General features: G+C 41.2%; 1 protein-coding gene across 1 annotated transcript in view; it reads right to left on the reverse strand.

The window, feature by feature from the left end:
• IL12RB2 (interleukin 12 receptor subunit beta 2) overlaps nt 1-27,946 on the reverse strand; it is a 71,907-nt gene that overhangs the window by 10,512 nt on the left and 33,449 nt on the right. Inside the window, exons 9-12 of the mRNA XM_040231932.1 lie at nt 15,958-16,158; nt 10,180-10,278; nt 9,931-10,089; nt 5,413-5,550 (exon numbers count right to left, since the gene is read on the reverse strand). Coding sequence (XP_040087866.1) covers nt 5,413-5,550; nt 9,931-10,089; nt 10,180-10,278; nt 15,958-16,158 — 597 coding nt within the window. The remainder of the gene's footprint in view (nt 1-5,412; nt 5,551-9,930; nt 10,090-10,179; nt 10,279-15,957; nt 16,159-27,946) is intronic.

Below are 27,946 nucleotides of genomic sequence, written 5' to 3' on the forward strand. Positions count from 1 at the left end.
GGAGCACAAAGATGCTGAGTCCTTAATCCAACTAACTGCTCACAAGTTTACTTTCATGAGAGTGCTGGGAGATGAGTTGTCAGTTTTCCCAGTGGAGAGGTATCTAGCATCGGGTCCTGAATGATTAACTCGGTAGTCCTTGTCACAACCAAGAATAGCTTGTTTTATGCTTGGAGCAGATGTAAAAGGCACTGCCAGAGAGAACAGTGTAACTTAGCTGGTAGGAGAGAAACCCATGTTAGCTGGGCCACTTCTTCACATATTCAAATTTAACTTAAACTCAAATCTGAGTCTGATTTGTAGTTCTTGCACTTGCCACCTCTATGACCCTGGGTCATCGTTTTGCAGCTCGTACCTATAAAACGACACCCTCACCCCTCATTCCTGCATTCATTTCCGATGGAGTGCCTGGTGTTGTGCCTGGTGGAGGCATGTGACACAGCTGCAGTCAGGATCAGATGAGTGAGAGTGTGTGTCACATGGGCTGGATCGTGTCCTCCCACCCTGAAATTCATATGTAGAAGTTTTAACTTCCAATTCCTCAAAAATGACCTTATTTGGAAATAGGGTCATTGCAAAGGCTATTAGTTAAGATAAGGTCGGACTGGAATAGTTCAGTTCAATTCAGTTCAGTTGCTCAGTTGTGTCCAGCTCTTTGTGACCCCGTGGACTGCAGTTCGCCAGGCCTCCCTGTCCATCACCAACTCCCAGAGTTCACTCAAACTCATGTCCATTGAGTCGGTGATGCCATCCAGCCATCTCATCCTCTGTCGTCCCCTTCTCCTCCTACCCTCAAGCTTTCCCAGCATCAGGGTCTTTTCAGATGAGTCAGTTCTTCACATCAGGTGGCCAAAGTACTGGAATTTCAGCTTCAGCATCAGTCTTTCCAATGAATATTCAGGACTGATTTCCTTTAGGATGGACTGGTTGGATCTCCTTGCAGTCCAAGGGACTCTCAAGAGTCTTCTCTAACACCACAGTTCAAAAGCATCAATTCTTCGGCGCTCAGCCTTCTTCACAGTCCAACTCTCACATCCATACATGACTACTGGAATGTAAGGTCCACCTTGACTAGACGGACCTTAGTCGGGAAAGTAATGTCTCTGCTTTTGAATATACTATCTAGGTTGGTCATAACTTTTCTTCCAAGGAGTAAGCGTCTTTTAATTTCATGGCTGCAGTCACCATCTGCAGTGATTTTGGAGCCCCCCAAAATAAAGTCTGACCCTGTTTCCACTGTTTCCCCATCTATTTCCTATGAAGTGACTGGATGCCATGATCTTCGTTTTCTGAATGTTGCGTTTTAAGCCAACTTTTTCACTCTTCTCTTTCACTTTCATCAAGAGGCTTTTTAGTTCCCCTTCACTTTCTGCCATAAGGGTGGGGTCATCTGCATATCTGAGGTTACTGATATTTCTCCTGCAATCTTGATTTCAGCTTGTGTTTCTTCCAGTCCAGTGTTTCTCATGATGTACTCTGCATAGAAGTTAAATAAGCAGGGTGACAATATTCAGCCTTGACGTACTCCTTTTCCTATTTGGAACCAGTCTGTTGTTCCATGTCCAGTTCTAACTGTTGCTTCCTGATCTGCATACAGATTTCTCAAGAGGCAGGTAAGGTGGTCTGGTATTCCCATCTCTTGAAGAATTTTCCACAGCTTATTGTGATCCACACAGTCAAAGGCTTTGGCATAGGCAATAAAGCAGAAATAGATGTTTTTCTAGAATTCTCTTGCTTTTTCGATGATCCAGCAGATGGTGGCAATTTGATCTCTGGTTCCTCTGCCTTTTCTAAAACCAGCTTGAACATCTGGAAGTTCATGGTTCACGTATTGCTGAAGCCTGGCTTGGAGAATTTTGAGCGTTACTTTACTAGCATGTGAGATGAGTGCAATTGTGCAGTAGTTTGAGCATTCTTTGGCACTGCCTTTCTTTGAGATTGGAATGAAAACTGACCTTTTCCAGTCCTGTGGCCACTGCTGAATTTTCCAAATTTGCTGGCATATTGAGTGCAGCACTTTAAAAGCATCATCTTTCAGGATTTGAACTAGCTCAACTGGAATGCCATCACCTCCACTAGCTTTGTTCGCAGTGATGCTTTCTAGGGCCCACTTGAGTTCGCATAAGATGTCTGACTCTAGATGAGTGATCACACCATCGTGATTATCCAGGTCGTGAAGACCTTTTTTGTACAGTTCTTCTGTGTATTCTTGCCACCTCTTCTTAATATTTTCTGCTTCTGTTAGGTCCATACCATTTCTGTCCTTTATCAAGCCCATCTTTGCACGAAATGTTCCCTTGGTACCTCTAATTTTCTTGAGGAGATCTCTAGTCTTTCCCACTCTATTGTTTTCCTCTATTTCTTTGCATTGATTGCTGAAGAAGGCTTTCTTATCTCTTCTTGCTATTCTTTGGAACTCTGCATTCAGATGCTTATATCTTTCTTTTTCTCCTTTGCTTTTTGCTTCTCTTCTTTTCACAGCTATTTGTGAGTCTTCCCCAGATAGCCATTTTGCTTTTTTGCATTTCTTTTCCATGGGGATAGTCTTGATCCCTGTTTTACTGTACAATGTCATGAACCTCATTCCATAGTTCATCAGGCACTCTATCTATCAGATCTAGGCCCTTAAATCTATTCCTCACTTCTACTGTATAATCATAAGGGGTTTGATTTAGGTCATACCTGAATGATCTAGAGATTTTCCCTACTTTCTTCAATTTAAGTCTGAATTTGGTAATAAGGAGTTCATGATCTGAGCCACAGTCAGCTCCTGGTCTTGTTTCTGTTGACTGTATAGAGCTTCTCCATCTTTGGCTGGAAAGAATATAATCAATCTGATACCCCATGCCCAAGGTAAGAGAAACCCAAGTAAGATAGTAGGTGTTGCAAGAGGACATCAGGGGGCAGACACACTGAAACCATACAGAAAACTAGTCAATCTAATCACACTAGGACCACAGACTTGTCTAACTCAATGAAACTAAGCCATGCCCGTGGGGCAACCCAAGACGGGTGGGTCATGGTGGAGAGGTCTGACAGAATGTGCTCCACTGGAGAAGGGAATGGCAAACCACTTCAGTATTCTTGCCTTGAGAACCCCATGAACAGTATGAAAAGGCAAAATGATAGGATACTGAAAGAGGAACTCCCCAGGTCAGTAGGTGCCCAATATGCTACTGGAGATCAGTGGAGAAATAACTCCAGAAAGAATGAAGGGATGGAGCCAAAGCAAAAACAATACCCAGCTGTGGACGTGACTGGTGATAGAAGCAAGGTCCGATGCTGTAAAGAGCAATGTTGCATAGGAACCTGGAATGTCAGGTCCATGAATCGAGGCAAATTGGAAGTGGTCAAACAAGAGATGGCAAGAGTGAACGTCGACATTCTAGGAATCAGCAAACTAAAATGGACTGGAATAGGTGAATTTAACTCAGATGACCATTATTTCTACTACTGCGGGCAGGAATCCCTCAGAAGAAATGGAGTAGCCATCATGGTCAACAAAAGAGTCCGAAATGCAGTACTTGGATGCAATCTCAAAAATGACAGAATGATCTCTGTTTGTCTTCAAGGCAAACCATTCAATATCACGGTAATCCAAGTCTATGCCCCAACCAGTAATGCTGAAGAAGCTGAAATTGAACGGTTCTATGAAGACCTACAAGATCTTTTAGAACTAACACCCCCAAAAGATGTCCTTTTCATTCTAGGGGACTGGAATACAAAAGTAGGAAGTCAAGAAACACCTGGAGTAACAGGCAAATTTGGCCTCGGAATGCGGAATGAAGCAGGGCAAAGACTAATAGAGTTTTGCCAAGAGAATGCACTGGTCATAGCAAACACCCTCTACCAACAACACAAGAGAAGACTACACATAGACATCACCAGATGGTCAACACCAAAATCAGACTGATTATATCCCAAAGGAAGGCCATGCCAAAGAATGCGCAAACTACCGCACAACTGAACTCATCTCATATGCTAATAAAGTAATGCTCAAAATTCTCCAAGTCAGGCTTCAACAGTACATGAACTGTGAACTTCAAGATGTTCAAGCTGGTTTTAGAAAAGGCTGAGGAACCAGGAGCCAGAGATTGCCCCCAGATGTGAGATGAGAGCTGTGGGACAGATTCTCTCACAGCCCTGAAAAGAAGCCAGCTCTGCTGACACCTTGTTCTTAGACTTGCAGCCTCCTGAAATGTGAGGAAATTAATCTCTGTTGTTTAAGCTACTTGGTTATTGCGCAAAGTTTCCCACACACAAAATACACTGTGCAAAGTGCTTAACACAGTGCCTTGAGCATGATAACTATCTGATATGCAAAAGTTGTTTAAAAAAGTAAGATCATGGCATCCAGTCCCATCATTTCATGGCAAACGGAAGGGGGAAACATGGAGGCAGTGACAGATTTTATTTTCTTGGGCTCCAAATCACTGTGGATGGTGACTTCACCCATGAAATTAAAAGATGCTTGCTCCTTGGAAGAAAAGCTATGACAAACCTAGACAGTATATTAAAAAGCAGAGATATCACTCTACTGTCAAAGGTCCATATTGTCAAAGCTATGGTTTTTCCAGTCATGTATGGATGTGAGAGTTGTACCATAAAGATGGCTGCCAAAGAATGGATGGTTCTGAGCTGTGGTGTTGGACTCTGGAGAGTCCCTTGGACCGCAAGGAGATCAAAGCAGCCAATTCTAAAGGAAATCAACCCTGAATCTTCATTGGAAGGACTGATGCTGAAGCTGAAGCTTCAACACTTTGGCCACCTGATGCAAAGAGCCTACTCATCGGAAAAGACCCCAATGCTGGGAAAGATTGAGGGCAGGAGGAGAAGAGGGCAACAGAGGATGAGATGGTTGGATAGCATCATGGACTCAGTGGAAATGAGTTTGAGCAAACTCAGGGAGATAGTGAAGGACAGGGAAGCCTGGGGTGCTGCAGTTCAAGGAGTTGCAAAGAGTTGGACAATAGGCAAGAGATGAATCCTCGTTGGGATTATGCTCATCTTTCATTGAACAGATTAATCAGAGGACAAGTACTAGGTACTGGGTGGTGTTCCAGATCTTGATAATAAGTGATAAACAGACACTAGTTCCTGCCTGTTGGACTCGGAGTTTTGAATAGGGGTCAAGCATAGCACATTATGAAGAAAATATGGATGTGCATTTGGGAAGACTTTCTGGAGGAGGCAACATTTTTGCTGAGTTTTGAAAACTGACTAGAGACTGTAGCCAAGCAGATAATGAAATGGTAGGGCACTCTAATTAGGGGATATGGGAAACACAAAGGTGTAGCAGCAAGCAAGTAATTAGTGAATTAAAGAAAGTCTGATAATCTCCATATCACATAGTGGGAGTATACACCTATGGAGGAATCCAGTGGACTTGCCCTCTGTAAGGGTGGTTCTTACCTTGCAGACAAAATTCGCTTTCATTTCCTTGGGGGCTTTCACCAGCAGCTGTCAGAGCTGTCATCCACAGAACATATGTCACTCTGGGCTGTAGGCTGTCTATGGGATGTGAATTTGGGGAGAGCCCATAGGGAATTTCTGAAAGGAAGATAAATATAAAGGAGGAAAGGCATGCATTAAAGGAAATGCTTGAATGTGGGCTTTTATTCATATTTATTTGTTAATGCTTCATTTAACTTGAAAAAGAAAAGCACATTGCTGTTTTAAAATAGTCCTAATTCATTAGTACTTAATACTTTAAAAGACCCTAGACACTATCATTTATGAAGGCCCCGTGTCACAGCATATCAAAATAATTAATTTTTTTTTCTGTGATAAAAATCTTTTCAAAGAATGTGTATTATTTTGCTTTTGAAATTATTTAGCTGTAGTAACTCCTTTTATTTCCTATAATTATAATGTTTCTGACATTTATCAGGTACATTTGAGAACTCCTGGGGAGGAAATTAAATGTACAAATTGTTTTCAACAGAATTTTCAAGAAATTCTATTTCTTAGAAATTTGTGCATTTATCAATTAATGAAATAGACTTGGATTTAATCTCTGATCTGCTTCAATTTGACATAAAATCTAAAAAATGAGAGCATAGTACTTAGATTTATTTTGGTAGTTTAAGCCTAGATTGTCAGTTCTTTACACTTTCAACACCCCTGCAGTTTCTCAGCAGGGGAGATTTGGTTTTTGAGCAATGTATTGGTGCTGTTTTTCTCCTCCAAGAAACATGAATGTCGGTAGCATTTAGTAAACAGTCAGTCTCCTCCTCCAGGGATCTGCTGGGTGTGAGTTTCAGAGTGAGCTCCCAAAAACTGAGGGGAACTGTAAAATTAAGGCTGGAACTTCCACAGGTGTAGCTTACTTGCTCAGCAGACTTGTCCATGTGCTGGTGATCAAAGTGGAAACCAGAACTCAGCACTGTGTGCCTCAACATCATTTATGGGCTTACAAATCCCAGGGTGGGGCTTCCCAGTGGTGCAGTGGTAAAGAATCCGCCCGCGAATGCAGGAGATGCCCGTTTGATCCCCGGGTCAGGGAGATCCCCTGGAGATGGAAATGGCAACCCACTCCAGTATTCTTGCCTGGAAAATTCCATGGACAAAGGAGCCTTATGGGCTACAGTCCATGTGGCCACAAAGACTGACTGACTGAGCACACACAAATCCTAGGGCAAGTTAGATATTCCCCCTGCTTGCTGAATTTATTTCAACAGTCATACATATTTATTATTCACACAAGGCACTGAGACACAGAGTATGCCTCAAAGAGTTCACCATCTATTACTAGTAGGGATAACAGACCCCATGACACTCCCACACCCCTGCTTACTATGGGTGACCAGCAAGATGGAGCCCTGTATTACTGTGTCCACTCTGCCCAAAGGAGCTAAGGCCTCAGCAGATCATTTAACAGCTGTGACTATCAGAGCAATTCCTGTATTTTCCATCCTTTTGAGAAAAAGTACCATGTGGAAAATTCCCAACCCTACTTCAGCCTGATGAAATTGCTTGCACAGACTTCAGCTATATGATTAAACCAAACTGTATCTCATTCCCAAGGCAGGGGACTAAAGAAATAATTTGAGAGATACTTTCTGCTCATCTTGCTGCAGCAAAGCATGCATGGTGAACACCAGGGAGTCAAATGAGACGTTGGAACACAAGGGAAGGTGTTTGAATAGTTTTCGGGGCCAAAAATGTTTACATACACACACACGCACACACATGCATATACTGTATATATTTGAAGAATAAAAACAGAAATTATGGGAGGAGCAGGGAGGAGAGTGATGGTGTCAGCAATCTGGTTGGCAAATAGGTTGAGTTGAGTAATGGGAGAAAGAAGTCCTGCAGGAAATACTGGTTCTGCTGCAATCTGGGCTGTGATCCGGCAGAGATAAAGGAGGCCATTCAGTCCTTGGGTCTGAAACTTTAGGCTGATGGTGGTTAAATGAGAAAGGCACCAGTTTAGGGAGAGGCTAATGGTTGCCAATTATCTGAAAGGTGACCAGTAAGAAGGTCAAGTGGTACCAGGCAAAACTGTTGTTGTTGTTTAGTCACTAAGTTCTGTCTCTTTTGTGATCCTGTGGAATGTAGCCCACTCGGCTCCTCTGTCCATGGGATTCTCCAGGCAGGAATACTGAAATGGGTTGCCATTTCCTTCTCCAGGGGATCTTCCCGACCCAGAGATTGAACCCACGTCTCCTGCATTGGCAGGCAGATTGTTTACCACACAGCCACGAGAGAAGCGCACCAGGCAAAATAGTTGCTTGGTTACTGGAAATTAGCTTTGATCTAATCATCTGCACTGGTTTAACAAAGTGCAAGGCAGTATTCACCCATTTGTTACTCAAAAAATATTGTTCTTGTTAACACCTACCGGATGCCTGGCTGTACTGCAAGTAAGGGGGAGACAATGGTGAACTAATAATCATGGCTTCTGTCTTCGTGTTGGCAAAAACAGCCAAGTAATAATAAGTAGACTGTGTGCGCCTGTAGAGCAGCGCGCATGGCAGTATCAACACACTTCCAGAGGAGTGGCAGTGGGCTGGAACTGCCTGGGGAAGCAGACACCCCGCCCCAGTGCTACGCCTCTCTCCTGTCCAGGCCAGGTGAGGTGCTCTTACTGCCCCCTGCTTGTGCTGTTAGGGGCCAGGCCAGAAGACACCTAAGACAAGGGTCCTTCCTCCTGGGAACTCCATGCTCCTTTTGCTCTTGTGGAGCCTTTCATGCTCGTTTCTTTCTCCCTCCGCCTCCTACCACTCTCTAGAAAGTGCACTTGTGGATTTGCCAACAATTTCTGGTTGCCAAATGCAACAGGTAGTTGCCAGTCCTTGATTAAAGAGCTTACATCGCTTCTGCGTACTTTTCCATGGGTAGACTGTGAGCTCTCTGAAGATAGGGAACAGGTCTTATTCATCTGTCAGTGCTAAGAGGGAAACTATCTAAAGTGGTACAAAATAGGCTTTTAAATCTGCACCCTCTTCCTTTTAAACTTATTTTAAAATACCTAAGGGATTTGTTGCAAGTAAGGTAGGTAATTTCTTCAACATCTACAAGAACAGATTTTAGAACCATTTAACCATGTTGATCTGTTATAAATAGACATCTCAACTTAAATTCTATAAAAATTATCATTTAAGAGGGAGCAAATGTCACATGAAGCATTCCAAATGGCCCAGGATTACATCAATTGATGAAGCACCTTTGAGGGTACATTTCAGAACTGACTTACCCTGACAGTGGGGAGCAGTTATGTTGAGTGATATGCTGCATTTAGAAATTGTGGATTATTAAGCAGATTGTTGTGGATTATTAAGCAGATTGTTGTGGATTATTAAGCAGATTGTTCTTATAGTGGAACACTATAGAACTGTTAAAAAGAAGAATGAGACAAGTCCATATGGACTGATGTGGAAAGATCTCACTATGGATTGATGCTTTTTGTTGTTTAGTTGCTAGTGAGAGGCAAAGTAAGGTACAGATCAGAATACAGATGGTTATCCTGAATGTATGCTAGAATATGCATTACGTTTTCTTCTGGAAGAACACATGAAGAACTACTAACAGCCTAAGTATAGAGGAAAGGATAATTCCCACTTTATATCTTTCTGAAGTATTTGAATGGTTTTACCATATATAAGTATTACTTATATAATAAAAAATTAATTAGCTTTAAAAGTCATAACTTTTAGAAAAGCAATACTGCAGATCTAAGGTCAAGAGAGAGGACCAGTTCCTCAAGTTTACCAAGTAAAAATCACTCTGCAGGCAGCACTCTGGCACCTATATGGCAGGTCGGCTTTGTTACATTCTTCTTGGACCCAATAATTCTCACTAAGGAATAAAATGGTTGCTTCTTTATGATAAATGCTCCTGAAAGAACTCTGGCTGCCTATAAATACAAAAAGGACCTTCAAGCCAGGAAAAATAAAACAAAACTGCATAAATCAAAGATTAAAACATTAAACCTGGCAAGTGATTTGGAGCTGCTCAGTGAATGAGTGATGAAATCACTTGAGATAATGCTCTAGCCAGAATTTAATTGCTTTAGTATTATTGCATAATTATGGGTCATAAGGAGTTGCTTAAATTGTGTTTTATCCATTTAAGGAGAAAATAACATGCTATGATGGTATTTGCAAGTGTGGGGATTCAAAGGTTTTCCAAACGCATTCCCTGCAAACCTCAAGGGTCTATATAATGATATCCAAGTGCCTTTATTGCTTTTTGAAATGCTGTCTCCATCTAAGTGAGCTCCTCGAGAGCCTCATTCATTAACTTCAGTAACTTTGTGAGTGTGTGTGTGTTTAGATGTCTTTTATTTTTCTTCATTCAATTAACTTTAGAAATATTTATTGAGCACTTACTAAGTACTAGGTACAGTGCTAGCACTTGCACACGCTTGTGTTTTCCCAACATCTAAACAAGAAAGGCCCTGTTGCCTTTGTCTCTCACACGTACCACAAAACTGAGGCTGGGAGTTGGAGTCCCGTTCCTTCCAATATATCCTGTAGTGGAGGATGCAGCCCATTTGCTCCCGGGCTGGAATTTCATCCCATGAAATTAAAACGTTCCCTTTTTCCTCTGAGATGGCATTAATGTGGGGGCCACTCAGTGGTGCTGTGAAGTAGAACATAGGAGGCTTTTGTCACCCTCCAAATCCAAACCATTAAACTAGAGCACAGCTGGACGAAAGATCCCAAGACTCACCTTTGTGCTGGGAGTTACCCCGGGTGGAGTTGCACCCTCCCTGGTCCCCTGCAAGTGCATGCACGCGGATTTCATAACAGATGTAGGGTTTTATGTTTTCTGCAAGACATAAAGACAGAGGCTATTCCAGTTCAAAAAAGGGTTTAAACAAAACCACACAGACAGCTTCTGAAACAAAACTCACTTTTAAGGAAAAACTTCGACTTCTACAAATAAATTATTTGCTGTTTACAGCAAAGTAAGGGTGGTGTTTTGTAGGCATAGCACTTGAACGGCTCTTCTGATTCCCCAGATACTTATCATGATCTGACAGGGCAGCGGAGGTGACCCATTCCGGCGTGACTAATCAGGGTGCTGCTGAGTATAATCTACCCCTTTACCCCGCCCTGCCAGCCCCCAGCCCCCTCACCCGCCATGTTCCACTCAGATCTCAGTTGCTTCACAGCTTGGAAGACTAGGAAGATACCTGGGGATACTAATACTCCTTCCTATCTTTTAAAGTGCTACACTTTGCAGTTTTCTGTCAGTCATTTTATTGGCACTCTCCCCTGCCCAAACTCCTTATTTCCATGAATCTCAAATGTCAGTTTCCTGTAAAGAAAAGGCCCCTGTCATAGATACTGCCCGTGACTTATCTTTAAACTCCCAATGAAAATTTAAAGGAAAAAGATTACTTCTGTTAGGTAACTAACTGTAGACTCACGTGGTCAGAGGAAGGACTCTTTCCCACATTGTTCAATGCCCTGCCATAGGCAGGTCGGGTCCCCTACACTGACGGTTGATTAGGGTTTCACATTTTCTTTTTAGGAAGAGGAACTTTATATCACAGAATAATTTACTACATTGTATGTTTTCTATAAAAATCCATTATCCCTTAAATATTCCAGCAAGTAGGCAGTACATAAAGCCCAAATATGCAACTACTACTGTCCATGAGGAAATCAAAACTCATGCCATGGGCAAGTTCCAAATTGTATTCGTGAGCCAAGTGAAGTAGAACAAGGCTTCAATCAGCTTAGTCCCGTCATCCAAAGATGCTTTGTGGGTGGCATCCAGACCCAGAAACCCAAAGGGCAACATGGAATATGGAATCACTTCATTTGGGAGGGGCTGGTGCCTGGCAGCTCCGTTGCTAGTTCTGGAAGGGACCTATCAACCACAGTGCCAGGTGGGAGTTCCAGATGAGCACATTAGGCAAACGGTTTCGTTGCATTTTGTCATGCAAGGTGTGAGTTCAGGCCAGAGGCCTTGAGAACTGCGACATCAGAAACTTGGGGCTTCTTGTGAATAGCTTGCCCCTAGTGGAGGAGGGCAGGCTTCCCCTGTGGCTCAGATAGTAAAGAGTCTACCTGCAATGCAGGAGACTGGGGTTCAATCCTGGGTTGGGAAGATCCCCAGGAGGAGGCCATGGCAATCCACTCCAGTATTCTCGCCTGGAGAATCCCACGGACAGAGCAGCCTGGTGGGCTATAGTCCATGGGGTCACAAAGAGTCCAACGCAACTGAGCGACTAACACGTGGAGGAGGGAAGAAAATGTGGCTCCATAACTTAGCTGACACTTTCTTTTTTATGAAGAGTAGAGCCCAAGCAAGCTTGTTCCCCAGTTCTCACCTTAAGAACTCCTCCCATTTTCCTGGCTAATTCTTACATGTGTGTGTATATGTGCTCAGTCAGCCATGTCTGACTCTGCAACCCCATGGACTGCAGACTGGAGGCTCCTCTGTCCATGGAATTTTCCAGTCAAGAATACTGGAGTGGGTTGCCATTGCCTATTCCAGGGGATCTTCCCAACTCAGGGGTCAAACCTGTCTCTCTTGGTCTCCGGCATGAACACACCCTAATCACTGTCTGCTCCCCACCTCAGAAATTCCTTGGCCTTTGCTGCTGGTGGATGAAGCGCATACTCTTAACATTTTCATTTCTTTTTAGAGTCTGGCCCTGAGTCCCAGGCTTATTTCTCAAGACTCCCATGCACGCACACACACCTAGCACTCCTGGGCAAAGGCTCTGTCTCCCTATTCATAAGCTGTCTCTCAGGTGGTTTTTCTGTGGAAAGCTAATTTCACCTGTTAAGTCTGGGAGAAGGCAAACACTAAATGACCAGCAATGAGAAGTAATCATAGAGGAAGTATGATGGTGAGCCCCAATAGCTAGGCATGAGGGAAGGTTTTCTAGACACCATGATGTCTATGTTATCTGTAAAAGGAGTGGTTATATAATAAGGTCAGAACTGTTTTCACCTAGATAAGACAGGACTGACAGTCTCTAGCCTAGACCCCACCAATTTATAATCCAGGAGTTGAACTTCACTGTAGCCCATTCCAAAGCACCCAACTCTGTCCCAGCTAGATGCTGAGAAAAAATTGGTAAGGATCTTATGGCAATGAGTCATCTTACTTATTGGAGAGGGTAACTTTGAATTCATGATAAGTATGAATTAGCTAAGTTTTTAGTGTTTATTTCCAGAATGTTACATCAAAACAAACTCATAATCAAGTGTTTTCAGGTAGGAGAATGACCTGAATTAATAATCTCATCCAGTATTATTGCTTTTATTCAAATGAATATGTCTGAAGTGCTTAAGAACATTTTAGTTTCCTATGGAAAAAATTCTCTCTTGTCATTTATTTTAGGCACTGTGTATAGAATTAATAGAATTTCTAAAAAGAAAGATCTGTAGGGACTATATAGTTCAAACTATCCCAAAGGGGTAAATCCTAATATAATAAGTATTTACAATTATATAGCAGTTTAGAATTCAGTATCTACTGTTTCATCTGATTTGATGGACATAACAGTCATAAAGGGCTTCCCAGTTAGCTCAGTGGTAAAGAATACGCCTGCCAGTGCAGGAGATTCAGGAGACACAGGTTGGATCCCTGGGTCGGGAAGATCCCCTAGAGGAGGAAATGACAACCTACTGCAGTATTCTTGCCGGGGGAAATCCCATGGACAGAGGAGCCTGGTGGGCTGCAGTCCATAGCGTCGCAGAGTCAGACACGACTGAGCACACACACACACACGCACACACACACACCCTTAAAGGAACACTGATTCCACTTCAGTGACTCTAGGGACAGAGAATGCACTGCCTTGAAGGGCAATCAACTGTCCTATTAGAGACCATCAACTATAAGGGAAGTACTTTCTCAAAATTGAGCTGACATCTGTCTTCTTACAATTTTTATGCAGAGGGCCTTCATTCTGCTCTCCAGAACAACAAAGGACACATACTCTTTCTTAAATACATATCGAAGCCAGCAAGAGTCATCAACCACCTCCCACCCCAATCTAGAATACTCTTCTACACGCTAAATGGTTTCCCCATTAAAAGTTCCAGACCCTAAAGCCTTGCTTACCTTCCTCTGATGCTCACGGGGTTATCCAGGCAGCATTCTCTTTAACTACAGTGATTAAAACTGAACACAACCCACTAGAAGTCTGAGTAGCTAGACTCTAAAAGAGGCACACAGTTAAGGACTGGTTCATGTGTTATCATGCACCATGCTCTGTTTCTTTCATCTGTGAAAATCTAGTCTCCTTAAGCAGGGTGTGTATATCCTTCTGGATAGGTATAATGGTTGTCATGGTGTAACGAAAATATTATGGGATTTAGAGCTTCAAAACCTATAAAATCTTAGCTCCATCACATATAATAATAATAATGATAGCTAGATTATCGAGCACTTAAAATGTGTTAGGTATTGTTAAAAATGTTTTCTCCTTCAATTAGTCTTCACAATAACCCAGTGAGGTAGGTAATATTACCCTCATTTTCCAGATAAGGAAATTGAGACACAGAGAAGTTAATTTGCCCTGGATCATACACTTTGATAAGTGACAGAGCCAGGACTCAAATCCAGATAATCTGGCTGCAGAACTTTTCATCACTATGCTGAACTTATACTTTAAAAATCACATTGACATTTTTAGCACATTAAATTAACACATCCATTGCCATACAGAAAACACATTTATCAACATTTTAAGGGAATACTTCTCAGTGCTCTGTGGTAACCCAAATGGGAAGGAAATCAAAAAAGAAGGGTTATATATTGGGTTGGCCAAAGAGTTCATTCAGGTTTCCTGTATGTATAGCTGATTCACTTTGCTATTAGTAGAAACTAACAACATTGTAAAGCAACTATATGCCAATAAAATAAATTAAAAAAATTAATTTGGGGTCATCTGCTGACCTAGATTTGCATTAATAATCTTATGATGATTTTGATTTATTATAGAACAACAATTAGTAGGAGAAAAATAGAAGGTGGAAAATACTGTAGCTTCAGCTTCTGAATGTGTCAGCACATGTGCGTGCATGCACACACACACAGACACACAGACACACACACATACACCTGCCTTGTTCGTTGAAATTCATCCTGGAAGATTTTCAAGCAAGTGACCATCTAACTAGCTGAACTCTAGCATGCAAATAATGCCATTTCTCTTCGGGAAAATTAAAATAAGAAATTTCCACTAATTGGTTTTTGGTAACATTCATTGGTAAGTAAGGGAGGCCTTTGAGTATTTCAAACACAAAACAATACTAGAAGCTGACAGTGGCTCACAGAGTAAGACTTCAGAGTTTGTAATTAAGAACTTGAAAAAAATAAAGAACTTGAGATGTTACCCTTTAATGTTTGTTTGGCAAATATGTCAGCCACCTCAGGTGCGATTAGGACTAGATCTCTCTGACAGAAGAGGTTAAGGATTCTTTTCACTGGTTAGAAATAACAAGCCCCATTTAGGGACTGCTTCCATGACAGCAGGGTAAGCATCAGACTCTGATAGGAGGAAGACACACACCACTGCAATCATTTATCAAAATGGTTAAACAAGCCTTCGGCCGCCTTGTTTTCCAATTGTCCAGTGTTGCTTATAGGCTCCCCAAGTGGCTTAGTGGTAAAGAATTCACCTGTCAATGCAGGAGACGTAGGTTTGATCCCTGAGTCTGGGAAGATCCTCTGGAGAAGGAAATGGCAACCCACTCCAGTACTCCTGCCTGAGAAATTCCACAGAAAGAGGACCCTGGTGGGCTACAGTCCATGGGGTTGCAAAGTGTCAGACACGACTTAGCGACTAAACAACAATAACAACGATGTTGCACAGGATTAAATGATTATTTATGAAATTTCTTTTCAGTTTAAATTCATATTATATGATACAGAAATTTAAGATGTACTCCAAGGATAAAATGAAATTTAAAAAAAACCACTGATTAACTTCTGTCCAATTGTTTGAATGCATTTTCAGATGCTTTCTATCACTTGATCCATGTAACCACTGACAGATTTGGAATTTTAGGATGAGAGAAATCAACTGTCATATAGATAATTCTGGGTTTATTATCATACAAATAATAAGTAGCACAATTGGAAATGAAAGATCTCCTGGTTTCCTCAGCTGTAATAATGGGGGAAATAACTCTCGCTACATATGATTTTTCTCACAATTAAATGAACTCCCAAATGTAAGGTGTCCATCACACTGACTGGCTACTACTCAGCTCTCAGCCATGCTTGTTGGGTTCATTATTTGCTCATCATATACGGCACTGTCCCAGGCACGTGAGTTTTCCATAAATCCTAGAGGTTTTAGTCAATCAGTGGGTCTTCTATGGCTGCAGTGGTGCACCCTGATGAGCTCTAGGTCATCACTGGCCCTCTTCTCATGCAGCTGTAACTGAGAGCATGGCTTTGGGTTCCTGCCTGGAGTTTCCTTGAAAAACGTGAACTTAGTAACCCTTGAGAAGGAAGGTGAATGTTAAGTACCTGAAATCAGAGCAGACAGTCTGTATGGGGGACTCCACAACCAGCCAAGAGGGGGCTGCATACCACCCCCTGGGTGGAGCTCCCTCCACTCCACCACGTATTCCTGCACAGCAGTGGCAGCTTTCTCTGGAGGTGTCCACATCACCATGAGCTTGTCCATGCCCTCTGACTTTGCAAAGACCTGTTGAGGAGCCAGCAGCTCTTTATGGGGAAAGGTGGGGGGGAAAAAAAAAACAAAATCACAGTGGAAACAGATATAAAAAACAACCACCCAACGCAGCAAAGTTGTAGCAATAACTGACGTCTTTTAAAGGACTTCAGGTTCACAGATTTTGTTCATCCAGCTTCTCAGTTCTTGGAGAACAGGCATCGGTGCCAGGACCCTGTGTAGTGTTATTTATGGAATTATTTCCCCTTCACCTTCCATTTCACTTTCCACTTCTGTGTCCCCAAAGGTACCTGCTCTAGTAATCTATAATATGCACCCTTCTAATCTACCTCCTATATGTTTATTTACATATATATGTGCCCTTGAGAATTAGTGTTGCTTTCAGTTTATGTGTTGTATTTTCATGAAACACATTTGGAGTAAATCTAGTGCTTTTCCTAACTTTTATTTTCCCACTCAACAATATGTTTCTAGGATACATCTATTCTGCTGCTATATGAAAATCAAGCTCATTCCTTCAGATTATGCCTCAACACGTTCTTGGTGCAGTCTCCAAGTGACAAGCTTTCTTCCAACTCTTTGTCAGCACAAACAAGGAAGCAATGAACCTTCTCTTGCATGTCCTTGTGTGTGCCTGAGTAGAGTGTCTCTCTCATCCTCTTACACTGTTGGTAAGAATGTAAATTGGTATAGCCACTATGGAGAACAGCACAGAGGTTCCTAAAAAACTAAAGACAGAGCTACCATATGACCCAGCAATCCCACTCCTGGGCAAAGATCTGGAGAAAACCATAATTTGAAAGGATGCATATACTCTGATATTCATTGCAGTACTATTTACAATAGCCAGGACATGGAAGCAACCTCATTGTCCACTGACAGAGGAATGGATAAAGAAGATGTGGTACAAATATGCAGTGGAATATTACTCAGCCATAAAAAGGAATGAAATAATGCCATTTGCAGTGACATGGATGGATGTAGAGATTGTCATACAGAATGAAGTAAGTCAAAAATAGAAAGACAAATATCATAGAATATCACTTATACGTGGAATCCAGAAAAATGGTTCACATGAACATATTTGCAAATCAGAAATAGAGTCATAGATTAGAAAACAACTTTGTGGTCACTAAGGAGGAGGGGTGGGATGAATTGTTAGATTGGGATTGACATATACACCCTACTGTATATAAAATAGATGACTAATAAGAACCTATTGTATAGCACAGGGAACTATACTCAATGTTCTGTGATGACCTAAATGAGAAGGAAATCTAACAGAAGAGTATTGCTCAATCGCTAAGTCATGTCCGACTCTTTGTGACCCCATGGACTGCAGCATGCCAGTCTTCCCTGTCCTTCACTATCTCCCAGAGTTTGCTCAAATTCATGTCCATTGAGCCAGTGATGCCATCCAACCATCTCATCCTCGGTTGCCCTCTTCTCTTGTCCTCCATCTTTCCCAGCATCAGACTCTTGGAATCAGATGGTCAAAGAACTGGAGTTTCAGCTTCAGCATCAGTCCTTCCAATGAATATTCAGGGTTGATTTCTTTAGGATTGACTGGTTTGACCTCCTTGTTGTCCAAGAGATTCTCAAGACTCTTCTCCAGCACAATTTAAAAGCATCAGTTCTTCAGCACTCAGTCTTCTTTATGGTCCAACTCTCACATCCAATCATGCCTATTAGAAAAACTGTAGCTTTGACAATATGGACCTTTGTCGGTAAAGTGATGTCTCCACTTTTTAATATACTCTCTAGGTTTGTCATAGCTTTTCTTTCAAGGAGCAAGCGTCTTTTAATTTCACAACTGCAGTAACTGTCCACAGTGATTTTGGAGCCTAAAAATGTAAAATCTGCCACTGTTTCCACTTCCCCCCCATCTATTTGCTATGAAGTGATGGGACCAGATGCCATGATCTTAGTTTTTTGAATGTTGAGTTTTAAGCAGCTTTTCCACTCTCCTCTTTCACTTTCATCAAGAGGCTCTTTAGTTCCTCTTCACTTTCTGCCATTAGGGTGGTGTCATCTGCATATCTGAGGCTGTTGGATTTTCTCCCGGCAAACTTGATTCCAGCTTGTGATTCATCCAACTCAGCATTTTGCATGATGTACTCTGCTTATAAGTTAAATAAGCAGGGTGACAATATACTGTCATGATGTACTCTTTTCCCAAATGTGAACCAGTGTGGAGTGGATATCAGATCAGTTCAGTTGCTCAGTTGTGTCTGACTCTTTGCGACCCCATGAACTGCAGCACGCCAGGCCTCCCTGTCCATCATCAACTCCCAGAGTTCACTCAAACTCATGTCCATCGAGTCAGTGATGCCATCCAGCCATCTCATCCTCGGTCGTCCCCTTCTCCTCCTGCCCCTAATCCCTCCCACCATCAGAGTCTTTTCCAATGAGTCAACTCTTTGCATGAGGTGGTCAAAGTACTGGAGTTTCAGCTTTAGCATCATTCCTTCCAAAGAAATCCCAGGGCTGATCTCCTTCAGAATGGATTGGTTGGATCTCCTTGTAGTCCAAGGGACTCTCAAGAGTCTTCTCCAACACCACAGTTCAAAAGCATCAATTCTTCGGTGTTCAGCCTTCTTCACAGTCCAACTCTCACATCCATACATGACCACAGGAAAAACCATAGCCTTGACTAGACGGACCTTAGTCGGCAAAGTAATGTCTCTGCTTTTCAATATGCTATCTAGGTTGATCATAACTTTTCTTCCAAGGAGCAAGCATTTTTTAATTTCATGGCTGCAATCACCATCTGCAGTGATTTTGGAGCCCCCCAAAATAAAGTCTGACACTGTTTCCATTGTTTCCCCATCTATTTGCCATGAAGTGATGGGACCAGATGCCATGATCTTCGTTTTCTGAATGTTGAGCTTTAAGCCAACTTTTTCACTCTCCTCTTTCACTTTCATCAAGAGGCTTTTTAGGTCCTCTTCACTTTCTGCCATAAGGGTGGTGTCATCTGCATATCTGAGGTTATTGATATTTCTCCTGGCAATCTTGATTCCAGCTTGTGTTTCTTCCAGTCCAGCGTTTCTCATGATGTACTCTGCATGTAAGTTAAATAAGCAGGGTGACAATAGACAGCCCTGACGTACTCCTTTTCCTATTTGGAACCAGTCTGTTGTTCCATGTCCAGTTCTAACTGTTGCTTCCTGACCTGCATACAGATTTCTCAAGAGGCAGGTCAGGCGATCTGGTATTCCCATCTCTCTCAGAATTTTCAGTTTGTTGTGATCCACACAGTCAAAGGCTTTGGCATAGTCAATAAAGCAGAAATAGATGTTTTTCTGGAACTCTCTTGGTTTTTCGATGATCCAGTGGATGGTGGCAATTTAATCTCTGGTTCCTCTGCCTTTTCTAAAACCAGCTTGAACATCTGGAAGTTCACGGTTCACGTATTGCTGAAGCCTGGCTTGGTGAATTTTGAGCATTACTTTACTAGCATGTGAGATGAGTGCAATTGTGCGGTAGTTTGAGCATTCTTTGGCATTGCCTTTCTTTGGGATTGGAATGAAAACTGACCTTTTCCAGTCCTGTGGCCACTGCTGAGTTTTCCAAATTTGTTGGCATATTGAGTGCAGCACTTTCACAGCATCATCTTTCAGGATTTGAAATAGCTCAACTGGCATTCCATCACCTCCACTAGCTTTGTTCGTAGTGATGCTTCCTAAGGCCCACTTGACTTCACATTCCAGGATGTCTGGCTCTAGGCGAGTGATCATACCATCATGATTACCTTGATCATGAAGATCTTCTTTGTACAGTTCTTCTGTGTATTCTTGCCACTTCTTAATATCTTCTGCTTCTGTTAGGTCCATACCATTTCTGTCCTTTATTGAGCCCATCTTTGCATGAAATGTTCCCTTGGTATCTTTAATTTTCTTGAAGAGATCTCTAGTCTTTCCCATTCTGTTGTTTTCCTGTATTTCTTTGCATTGATTGCTGAAGAAGGCTTTCTTATCTCTTCTTGCTATTCTTTGGAACTCTGCATTCAGATGCTTATATCTTTCCTTTTCTCCTTTGTTTTTCACCTCTCTTCTTTTCACAGCTATTTGTGGAGTGGATATATGTATATGTATTATATAACTGATTCACTTTGCTGTACAGAGACTAACACAACATTGTAGAGCAACTATACTTCAGTTTTTAAAAATAGACTCTCTCTCTACATATAAATGCACACAATTTCTCAATTATAAACTAAATTCACCCATTTCCCTAATGGTCAGACTAATCTCTAAAACAGTAAATCAGTTGACCCTCCAACAAGAAAAGCATGAGAGTTCTCATTTCCCCACCGACACTTGGTATTTTCTTTCTCATTTTCCCAAGCTGGCACATGTAAGGAGGTATTTAATTGTGGTTTTACTTTCGTTTTCTGATTTCTTACGAGGCTGAGCTCTTCACAGAAAGCTGTCTGACTTTCCCCTGTTCATACCTCACTCATTTTTTTTTTCTGTTGTATTTCCTGTCTTCTTCCTGATTTGCAGAAATAACTTTTATATTCTAGATATTAATCATTTGTTAGTTTTCAACACTAAAAATATCTCACTCCAGTCTTTCAAGTCTCTGTTCATTTTATGATGTGTTTGTTGAACATAAATACTTACTTTGATGTGGATAAATTCACCGCAGTATGTGTATTCTGAGTCTTGTTTATAAAATCCTTCCATTCTGGGGTCACAAAGATACTCAACTACATGTCCTCCCATTTGCTTTTGGTTTTATTTTTTTAATACCTTTCACATTTAGGGTTTTAATCCAAATCTAGCTCAAGGGTATGTGTGTGTGTGTGTGGGGGGGCGGTTAATAAGGAAATAAGCTTTATTATTTTTTCCACACTACAGGTCAATTTTTCCAAATGTGGCACCACCCCTGTCACACACCAAGCTCCACATATTCATGGGTTTGTGTCAGGATCAGCTTCTTCACCAGAACACACTGGTCACATTACAAGGCTCTGTGACACCTGACTATTTGGTAGTTAAAGCCCCTCTTCATTTTGGTCTTCTTTTTTTCAAAGTGATCTTGGGTATTCATGAAACTTTATTCTTCCATATAGCTCTTATAATCAGTTTATGAGAGTCCTCAAAAATTTCAGCTGGTATTTTTATTGGAATTATATTAAATTTACAGCTCAGTTCAGGGAGAACTGATATTGTTACAATGTTAAGTTGTCCCATTTATAAATATGATGTTTCTTTGAAGTTTTTTGGGTCTCTTTTTATATCTTTTAATGGCGTTTCAAAAATTCCTCCTTAAAGTTTTAATGTGCTTTTTAAGGTTAATTACTAGACATGTTATACTATTAGTTTGCTATTTAAATGGCATCTTATTTTCTACTTCTTTTCCACTATGAATTTGTGTGTGTTATTCTTATTCTAGCTGACCTGACAAACTCTCCAATTAGTTCTCATAATTTGTCTATGGCCCTTGTTAAATTTTCCATGTAACAATCTTATTAGCTGTACACTTAAAATCTCTTCTTTCCAATCTTGGAACTAAATCTCATTTCCTTTTTTTAAAGATCTTGTTGCTAATTTTAAAAAGAATGTTTCCACATGTCTTTATTAAGATGATGCTTGCTGCATGTTTTTGGTAGAAAGTCTTTAAAAACCTAAAAAGTTTTCCTTTTTTTTTTTTTATAGCTTTCAAATAGATTTTATTTTTATAAAATACTATTTATTTACTAAAAATTTTATTTTACTAAATACGTTTCTATATCTTTTAAGAACATATCCCCCTTTTCTCCTTCAGTATTAAAGTAATGAATTACACTGATACACTTTTCTGATATTGATCCATCTTTGTATTCTTGGGGGTAACCCTGCTTGATCATTCTGCACTCATTATCTTTTCTCCTTTCTTCTTAAAATAGACTTTATTTTTTAGAGCAGTTTTAAGTTCACAGCAAAATTGAGTGAGAGGTACAGACATTTTCCACACACCCCTGACCCCAAACACGCATCACTTCCCTCATTATCGATATCCTGCACCAGAGTAGTACATTCTGTAAGATTCTTGATAAATATTTTCAAATATTTTCCCCTTTCATTCACGTTTTCTCTTACTGGGGCTCCTTTTAGGCAAATATCATCACTTATTCTTTCAATGTCTTAAGTCTTTTCCTTTTTCAAACTCTTTTCCCCTTTTGATGACTTTTAAGTCTCTCACCCAATCTTCCCCTCACTCATTCACTCTTCAGATAAGTCCTTTCTGCTATCCAACCCATTGGGTGAGTTGTTTATTTCAATAACTGAACTTTTCATATGGAATCTCTATTTAGGGCTATTCCACAACCACCTGTTTCTGATTCATGTTCCCAGTGTCCTTTCTTATCTTTCTAAGGATACTTACTATGCTTACTCTAAACTCTTATTTATTCAGTTATTTCTGGTTGCACTGGGTCTTCATTGCAGTCAGCATGCTTTCTCTAGTAGCAGTGAGCAGGGGGCCACTCTTATCAGTGAAAGGCTTCTCTCCTGTTGCAAAGCAGGGTCTCTAGGCCCACGGGCTTTACTAGTCACAGCACATGGGCTCAGTGGTTGTGGCACATGGGCTTTAGTTGCTCCACAGCATGTGGAATCTTCCTGGACCAGGGATTGAACCATGGCCCCTGCACTGGGAGGAGGATTCTTATCCACTGGACCATCAGGGAAGCCCTTTTTCTAAACTCTTGCTCTTTCTGTTGTGCTGATTATGCGTCCTACCACACAAGTAGTCCCACTTGGCGCCTTTCCTTCCTAGAAAGCCCCCTCAGATTTCTCCTTATTTTCTCCTTTGGGGTCATGTTTTATTTTCTTGGATTGATTAGCAGCCTTGACCTTCATTTTTCTATGGGGGGAGTAGTGAAACCTTAGCCAGAGCTTGTGCTCCTCCAGGTAAGCTTAGGTGAGGAGAAGGAGCTTTTCAGAGTGGAGAGCCAGAGAGCCTATAGTGATGCACCCTGAGCTCTGCTCGACTTCTTGGGAGGTGTTCTTGGCAGCTCCAGAACCTGCCCATGCCTCTCTGGCTGACACTGCTCTTCATGGGGGCGTGGGGCTGTCATTCTCTTCTATAAGTGCCAGGCCACGGGGTTGGAGGGGCAGGAGAATATCTCAGGCACCCTTTGTTAGGTTCCAGGGCTTCCTGGGTCCTTCTGCCCTGCCCTCCAGACTTTCCTGCCCCATAGTAAAAATATCAAGTAAAATACCAAGGCAACAAGGGGAAGAAAAAGGAGTGCAACAAGCCAGTGCCACCTCAGTCCTCTCCATTCCTCACTATTCCCCATTCACAGGTATTCAGTCATCCTGTCCTGTCTGTCCTGTGGCATCTTTGGGTGGGTTTGGTACCTCGTGTTAGCTACCTTGCCAGGAACTGGAATTCCCCAGCCCTGTTTCTTTCTCTTCATTTGCCTTGGTATCCTATTTTCTGGCTATGCCACAAATTTGTTTTTGTTTTGGAGAATAAAACCTATTCATTCAGTAAATATGTATTGAGCACGTAGGGTTTGAAAGACTCTTTGCTAGGTGATGGGCTAACACAGTCAATGAGCTTTTCTAACCACTGCTCTCATTGCAATTAGCTAAGTAAATCAACTTGGCATTGCCCAGTCTCTGAGTCACCACACTTGCCAGGAACCCGTCTGAATTTTCTCCCCACTGTGTTTGCCAGGGCATGCCCTCTCTTTTAGAACTTGGCTAACAAACTCATTTCTGTGACACCTTTCAAAATTATTCTTCAGCCTTTATCATTCAAATTTCCTCTCCATTTTCATTAAGAGCATCTGAATAGAGTTATGAAGTTCATAAGGTATTTGGAAAAATTGCCCACCTGACAGGTGGCCTGGTTTTTCAGTCCAGCTTTGCCACTAATTGGATGTACGATCTTGGCTAAGTTACTTCACCTCCTGGGGCCTCAGCCTCTGACATCTGTGTGGGCCTCTATGGTTGTGCTAGCTTCTGACTCTGGCCATAATTTCCAAAATTCCTGAGCACAGGGACAGGTCTGAAATATTAAATGTGCTTTATTTGTTGACCAGTCTGTTTAGCACACATTCAGTTTTCATCATAAACCAACAAAATCATTCTCATACTTCTTGATATCCAATGCTGTGGCATATGCCTCTTTCAACCAAGTTGTCCCCGCTTTCTCAAAGTCAATATAATTCTGCCTCTTGGGGCACTATTTTTCTCTTCCTGGGAAGAAAGCTATTTCTGTGAGTTGTGTGAACTCTACTGAAAGAGAAGCAGCAAAAGTACATGTTACACTATTCCTACAGATCACGCAGAATTTATGAGACATGAGAGCTCCCGGACAGATTTGCAAATCTGCCCTCCAGGTCTCCCTAGGAGGCTTGACTACTTCTATTGGATGGCTCAGGTGTGGCCTTAAGAGAGGCAGTGGGCTCTTAAGATTTCTAGGACCAGGACCCTTTTAGCTGCAGCCCAGGTCTAGAGAGCTGTTTCAATGTCTTACTTTACCACCCCTCCACATTTCTCTATTTTGAGCCTCATCCTTACTGACACTCCTCCATTCTGAGAGGGGGAACTGTGCCTCTTATGTCTTTTTGGCTTCTGGATCCATCATCTTTCAGCTCCTCAGGAACTTTATTCCCTTAATGATCCCCTTTCCCCTTTCTCGTCAACTCTTTCCCACCCTGGTTCTTCTTTTCAACTTCTATGCCTGCTCAGATCTTACTTTAAAACAAACCTCGCCTGCATACCCGCACTGCTTTGCCTGGCAACACCAACTTGTCTCGCTATTCTCTGTTCACACGAAGCCTCCCCTCCGTACCCACACTTCTACTTTTCTCTGTTCCTGGAGTGCCATGAGTATCTCTTGTCTCACATATATTCTATACTGCAGTTTACTTTTTGTATATGATTGCCCCTCCCACTGGACAAAATGTAACCATACTTTTTATCTATTGCTGAACTTCAGTTACCTTACAGAGTAATCTCAATAAATTTTTGTTTGAATCAATAATGCAGAGGCCTAATGAATGTGTCATTTTGAGAAGCTGTTTTCAAATCTAAGTAAAGGAACTGGAATGGGCCCAGAAAATTCAAGACACTTGTATCCTCAAGGCCCATCTGCAGTGAGGTTTAAAGAAGTAAGGTATTTTGACATACTACTTTTTAACAAGAGCAGGATGTTAAACAGTGGTAAGATCTCAATTTTCCCCTACAGGATCCCTTTTAAAAATTACATATACAGTACTTATTCAATGAAGAAGCAAATTTGAGTATAAAAATCACCTGTAATGCCACAATGTACATATGACTTCTGTTGATATTTCCATGTACATTCTTCTAGACTTTACTGTGCTAAAATGTCTATTTGTGTAAATACATATTTTAAATTGCATTATACCATGTATAGGAGAAGGCAATGGCACCCCACTCCAGTCCTCTTGCCTGGAAAATCCCATGGACGGAGGAGCCTGGTGTGCTATAGTCCACGGGGTCGCTGAGAGTTGGATACAACTCAGTGACTTCACTTTCACTTTTCACTTTCATGCATGGAGAAGGAAATGGCAACCCCTCCAGTGTTCTTGCCTGGAGAATCCCAGGGACGGCGGAGCCTGGTGGGCTGCCATCTATGGGGTCGCACAGAGTCAGACACGACTGAAGTGACTTAGCAGCAGCATACCATGTATATTTTTGAAAGCCTACTTTTTCACTCATCATGTGCATCTTTCCACACCAATAAAAACACAGCTAAAATATCACTTTTATGCTGGAGTGGGATTAAGGTGGGTGAAGGTTATGATATATTTAACCAATTCATCCTCTATTATAAAATTTTAGGCTCTTTCTAGTGTTTCATTATTTCAAAACCATTTCAACAAAAAACCATTTTAAAACCATTCAACAAAAAAGCTTACATTTTTTTAAGCTCATGCCTTATTATTTGCTGAGGATGTATTTTTAATGGTACAGTTTCCTGGTCAAAAGATATATTCCTATTTGAAGTTTTTTATGTTACAAATTGCCACATTTCTCTTCAGAAAATTATACCAATTCATGAGCTTCCCTAGTGGCTCAACTGTAAAGAAAGTTGTACCAATTCACACAAAAGTGGCTTTTCCCTACAGTTTCACCAGTATAGGTTATGCTGATGCTACTTATTCTTTTTCATTTTGATTTGATTGCTACGTTTTTTTTTTTTTTTCTTTGAAAACTTGCATCTCACTGATTGCTAGTTAGGCTGAACATATTTTTATATCTTTATTGTTCCTTTTATTTATTTATTTTTAAAAAATGTTTATTTATTTATTTATTTATTTAACTGCCCAGGTCTTAGCTTCAGCATGCAAGATCTTTTAGTTGCAGCATGTGGGATCAAGTTCCCTGATCATGGATCAAACCCTGGCCCCTTGCATTGGAAGAGTGGAGTCTTAGCCACTGGACCATGAGGGAAGTCCCTATTCCTTTTATGTTATATTTATTTTTGAGTTTCCTGTTCATATCCCATTATCTCTTATTTATTTGAAAAGTTATATGTATTTGCTAAAAATCTATCATATACTTTTCCTAAATTGCTCTTTGCATTTTAAAGCCTTATTTACAGTGTTTTTTAAAAATTCTTACTTTACTATGCATAAAGTTTAAGCTTTTTTTCCATAGGTAATCCATCTTTTCCTTCAGGTTTCTTCTTAGATATCTTCCCCACATGAGGCAGAGATTACCAGTTACCTACCAAATACCCTCTCCTCATCTTCTCTAGCAAGAGAACAATGTGTTTCTGAGTCTCCTTTGTAGTTGGGTGTGACCAGGTGACCAGTTAGGGTCAATACTGCAAGTGTTGTTGTGTGACCTGGGGCAAAACTCCTCAAGAGTGAGAGGTGAGGCTTCTCTCTTCTTTTCTGCTGCCTAGAAGGAGACAGCTGGGGCTCCAGCAGTCCTGGACTATGTGGCAGTGGGTACAGAAGGAAGGAGGCTGGAGTCCTCATGTGTACAGTGTCACACCAGCCCTGGGCCATCTACCTCCAAACTTCTCTTCTATAAGAGACTGGGTAAGTCACTGTAGTCAAACCTCTAGAAAGAGCAACTATTACTCCTAAAAGCAATTCCTAACTCATATGCTGACCCAAGGTTATATTAATATTTATTTGTATTTTTATCTACTATATTATCTCTACCTTTACAGATATATGACTGAAAAGACTTATAACCAAGATTCAATAGTATATATAAGATGATAATTCTTGGTAGAAGCTGCTTCAAAATAATAATTGCTAGGCTTCCCGGTGGCTCAGCTGGTGAACAATCTGCATGCAATGTAGGAGACTCTGGTTCAATTCCTGGATCAGGAAGATTTGCTGGAGAAGGGATAGGCGACCCACTCTAGTATACTGGGGCTCACCTGGTGCCTCAGCTGGTAAAGAATCTGCCTGCAATGTGAGAGAACTGGGTTCAATCCCTAGGTTGGGAAGATTCTCTTGAGAAGGGAACAGCTACCCACTCCAGTACTCTGTCCTGGAGAATTCCTGGACTGCAAAGAGTTGGACACGACTGACCAACTTTCACTTTCAGATCCCCATGTGGATAAACTGTTACACTGAATTTTAAGGAAGAATCTAATTATAGAGTTTTATTCTATCAGGCATTTTTTGAAAAAGGCCAACAATCTTGACTAAAATACTTTCACAATACAGATCTTGAAAACAGTTTTAGTATCTATTTTCTTCACTAATTATCAGATTTAATCCTGACAAGTTAGTTTTCAGAGGATGTGACTATAAAATATGTCTAGCTAGTTGGGAGGTTTTCAGTATAGATAGTTGGATACATATCTAAATTTGAATAATAAAGAGCT

The sequence above is a fragment of the Oryx dammah genome, unplaced genomic scaffold (genome assembly GCF_014754425.2).
Source record: "Oryx dammah isolate SB20612 unplaced genomic scaffold, SCBI_Odam_1.1 HiC_scaffold_28, whole genome shotgun sequence".
Taxonomy (NCBI): Eukaryota; Metazoa; Chordata; class Mammalia; order Artiodactyla; family Bovidae; genus Oryx; species Oryx dammah.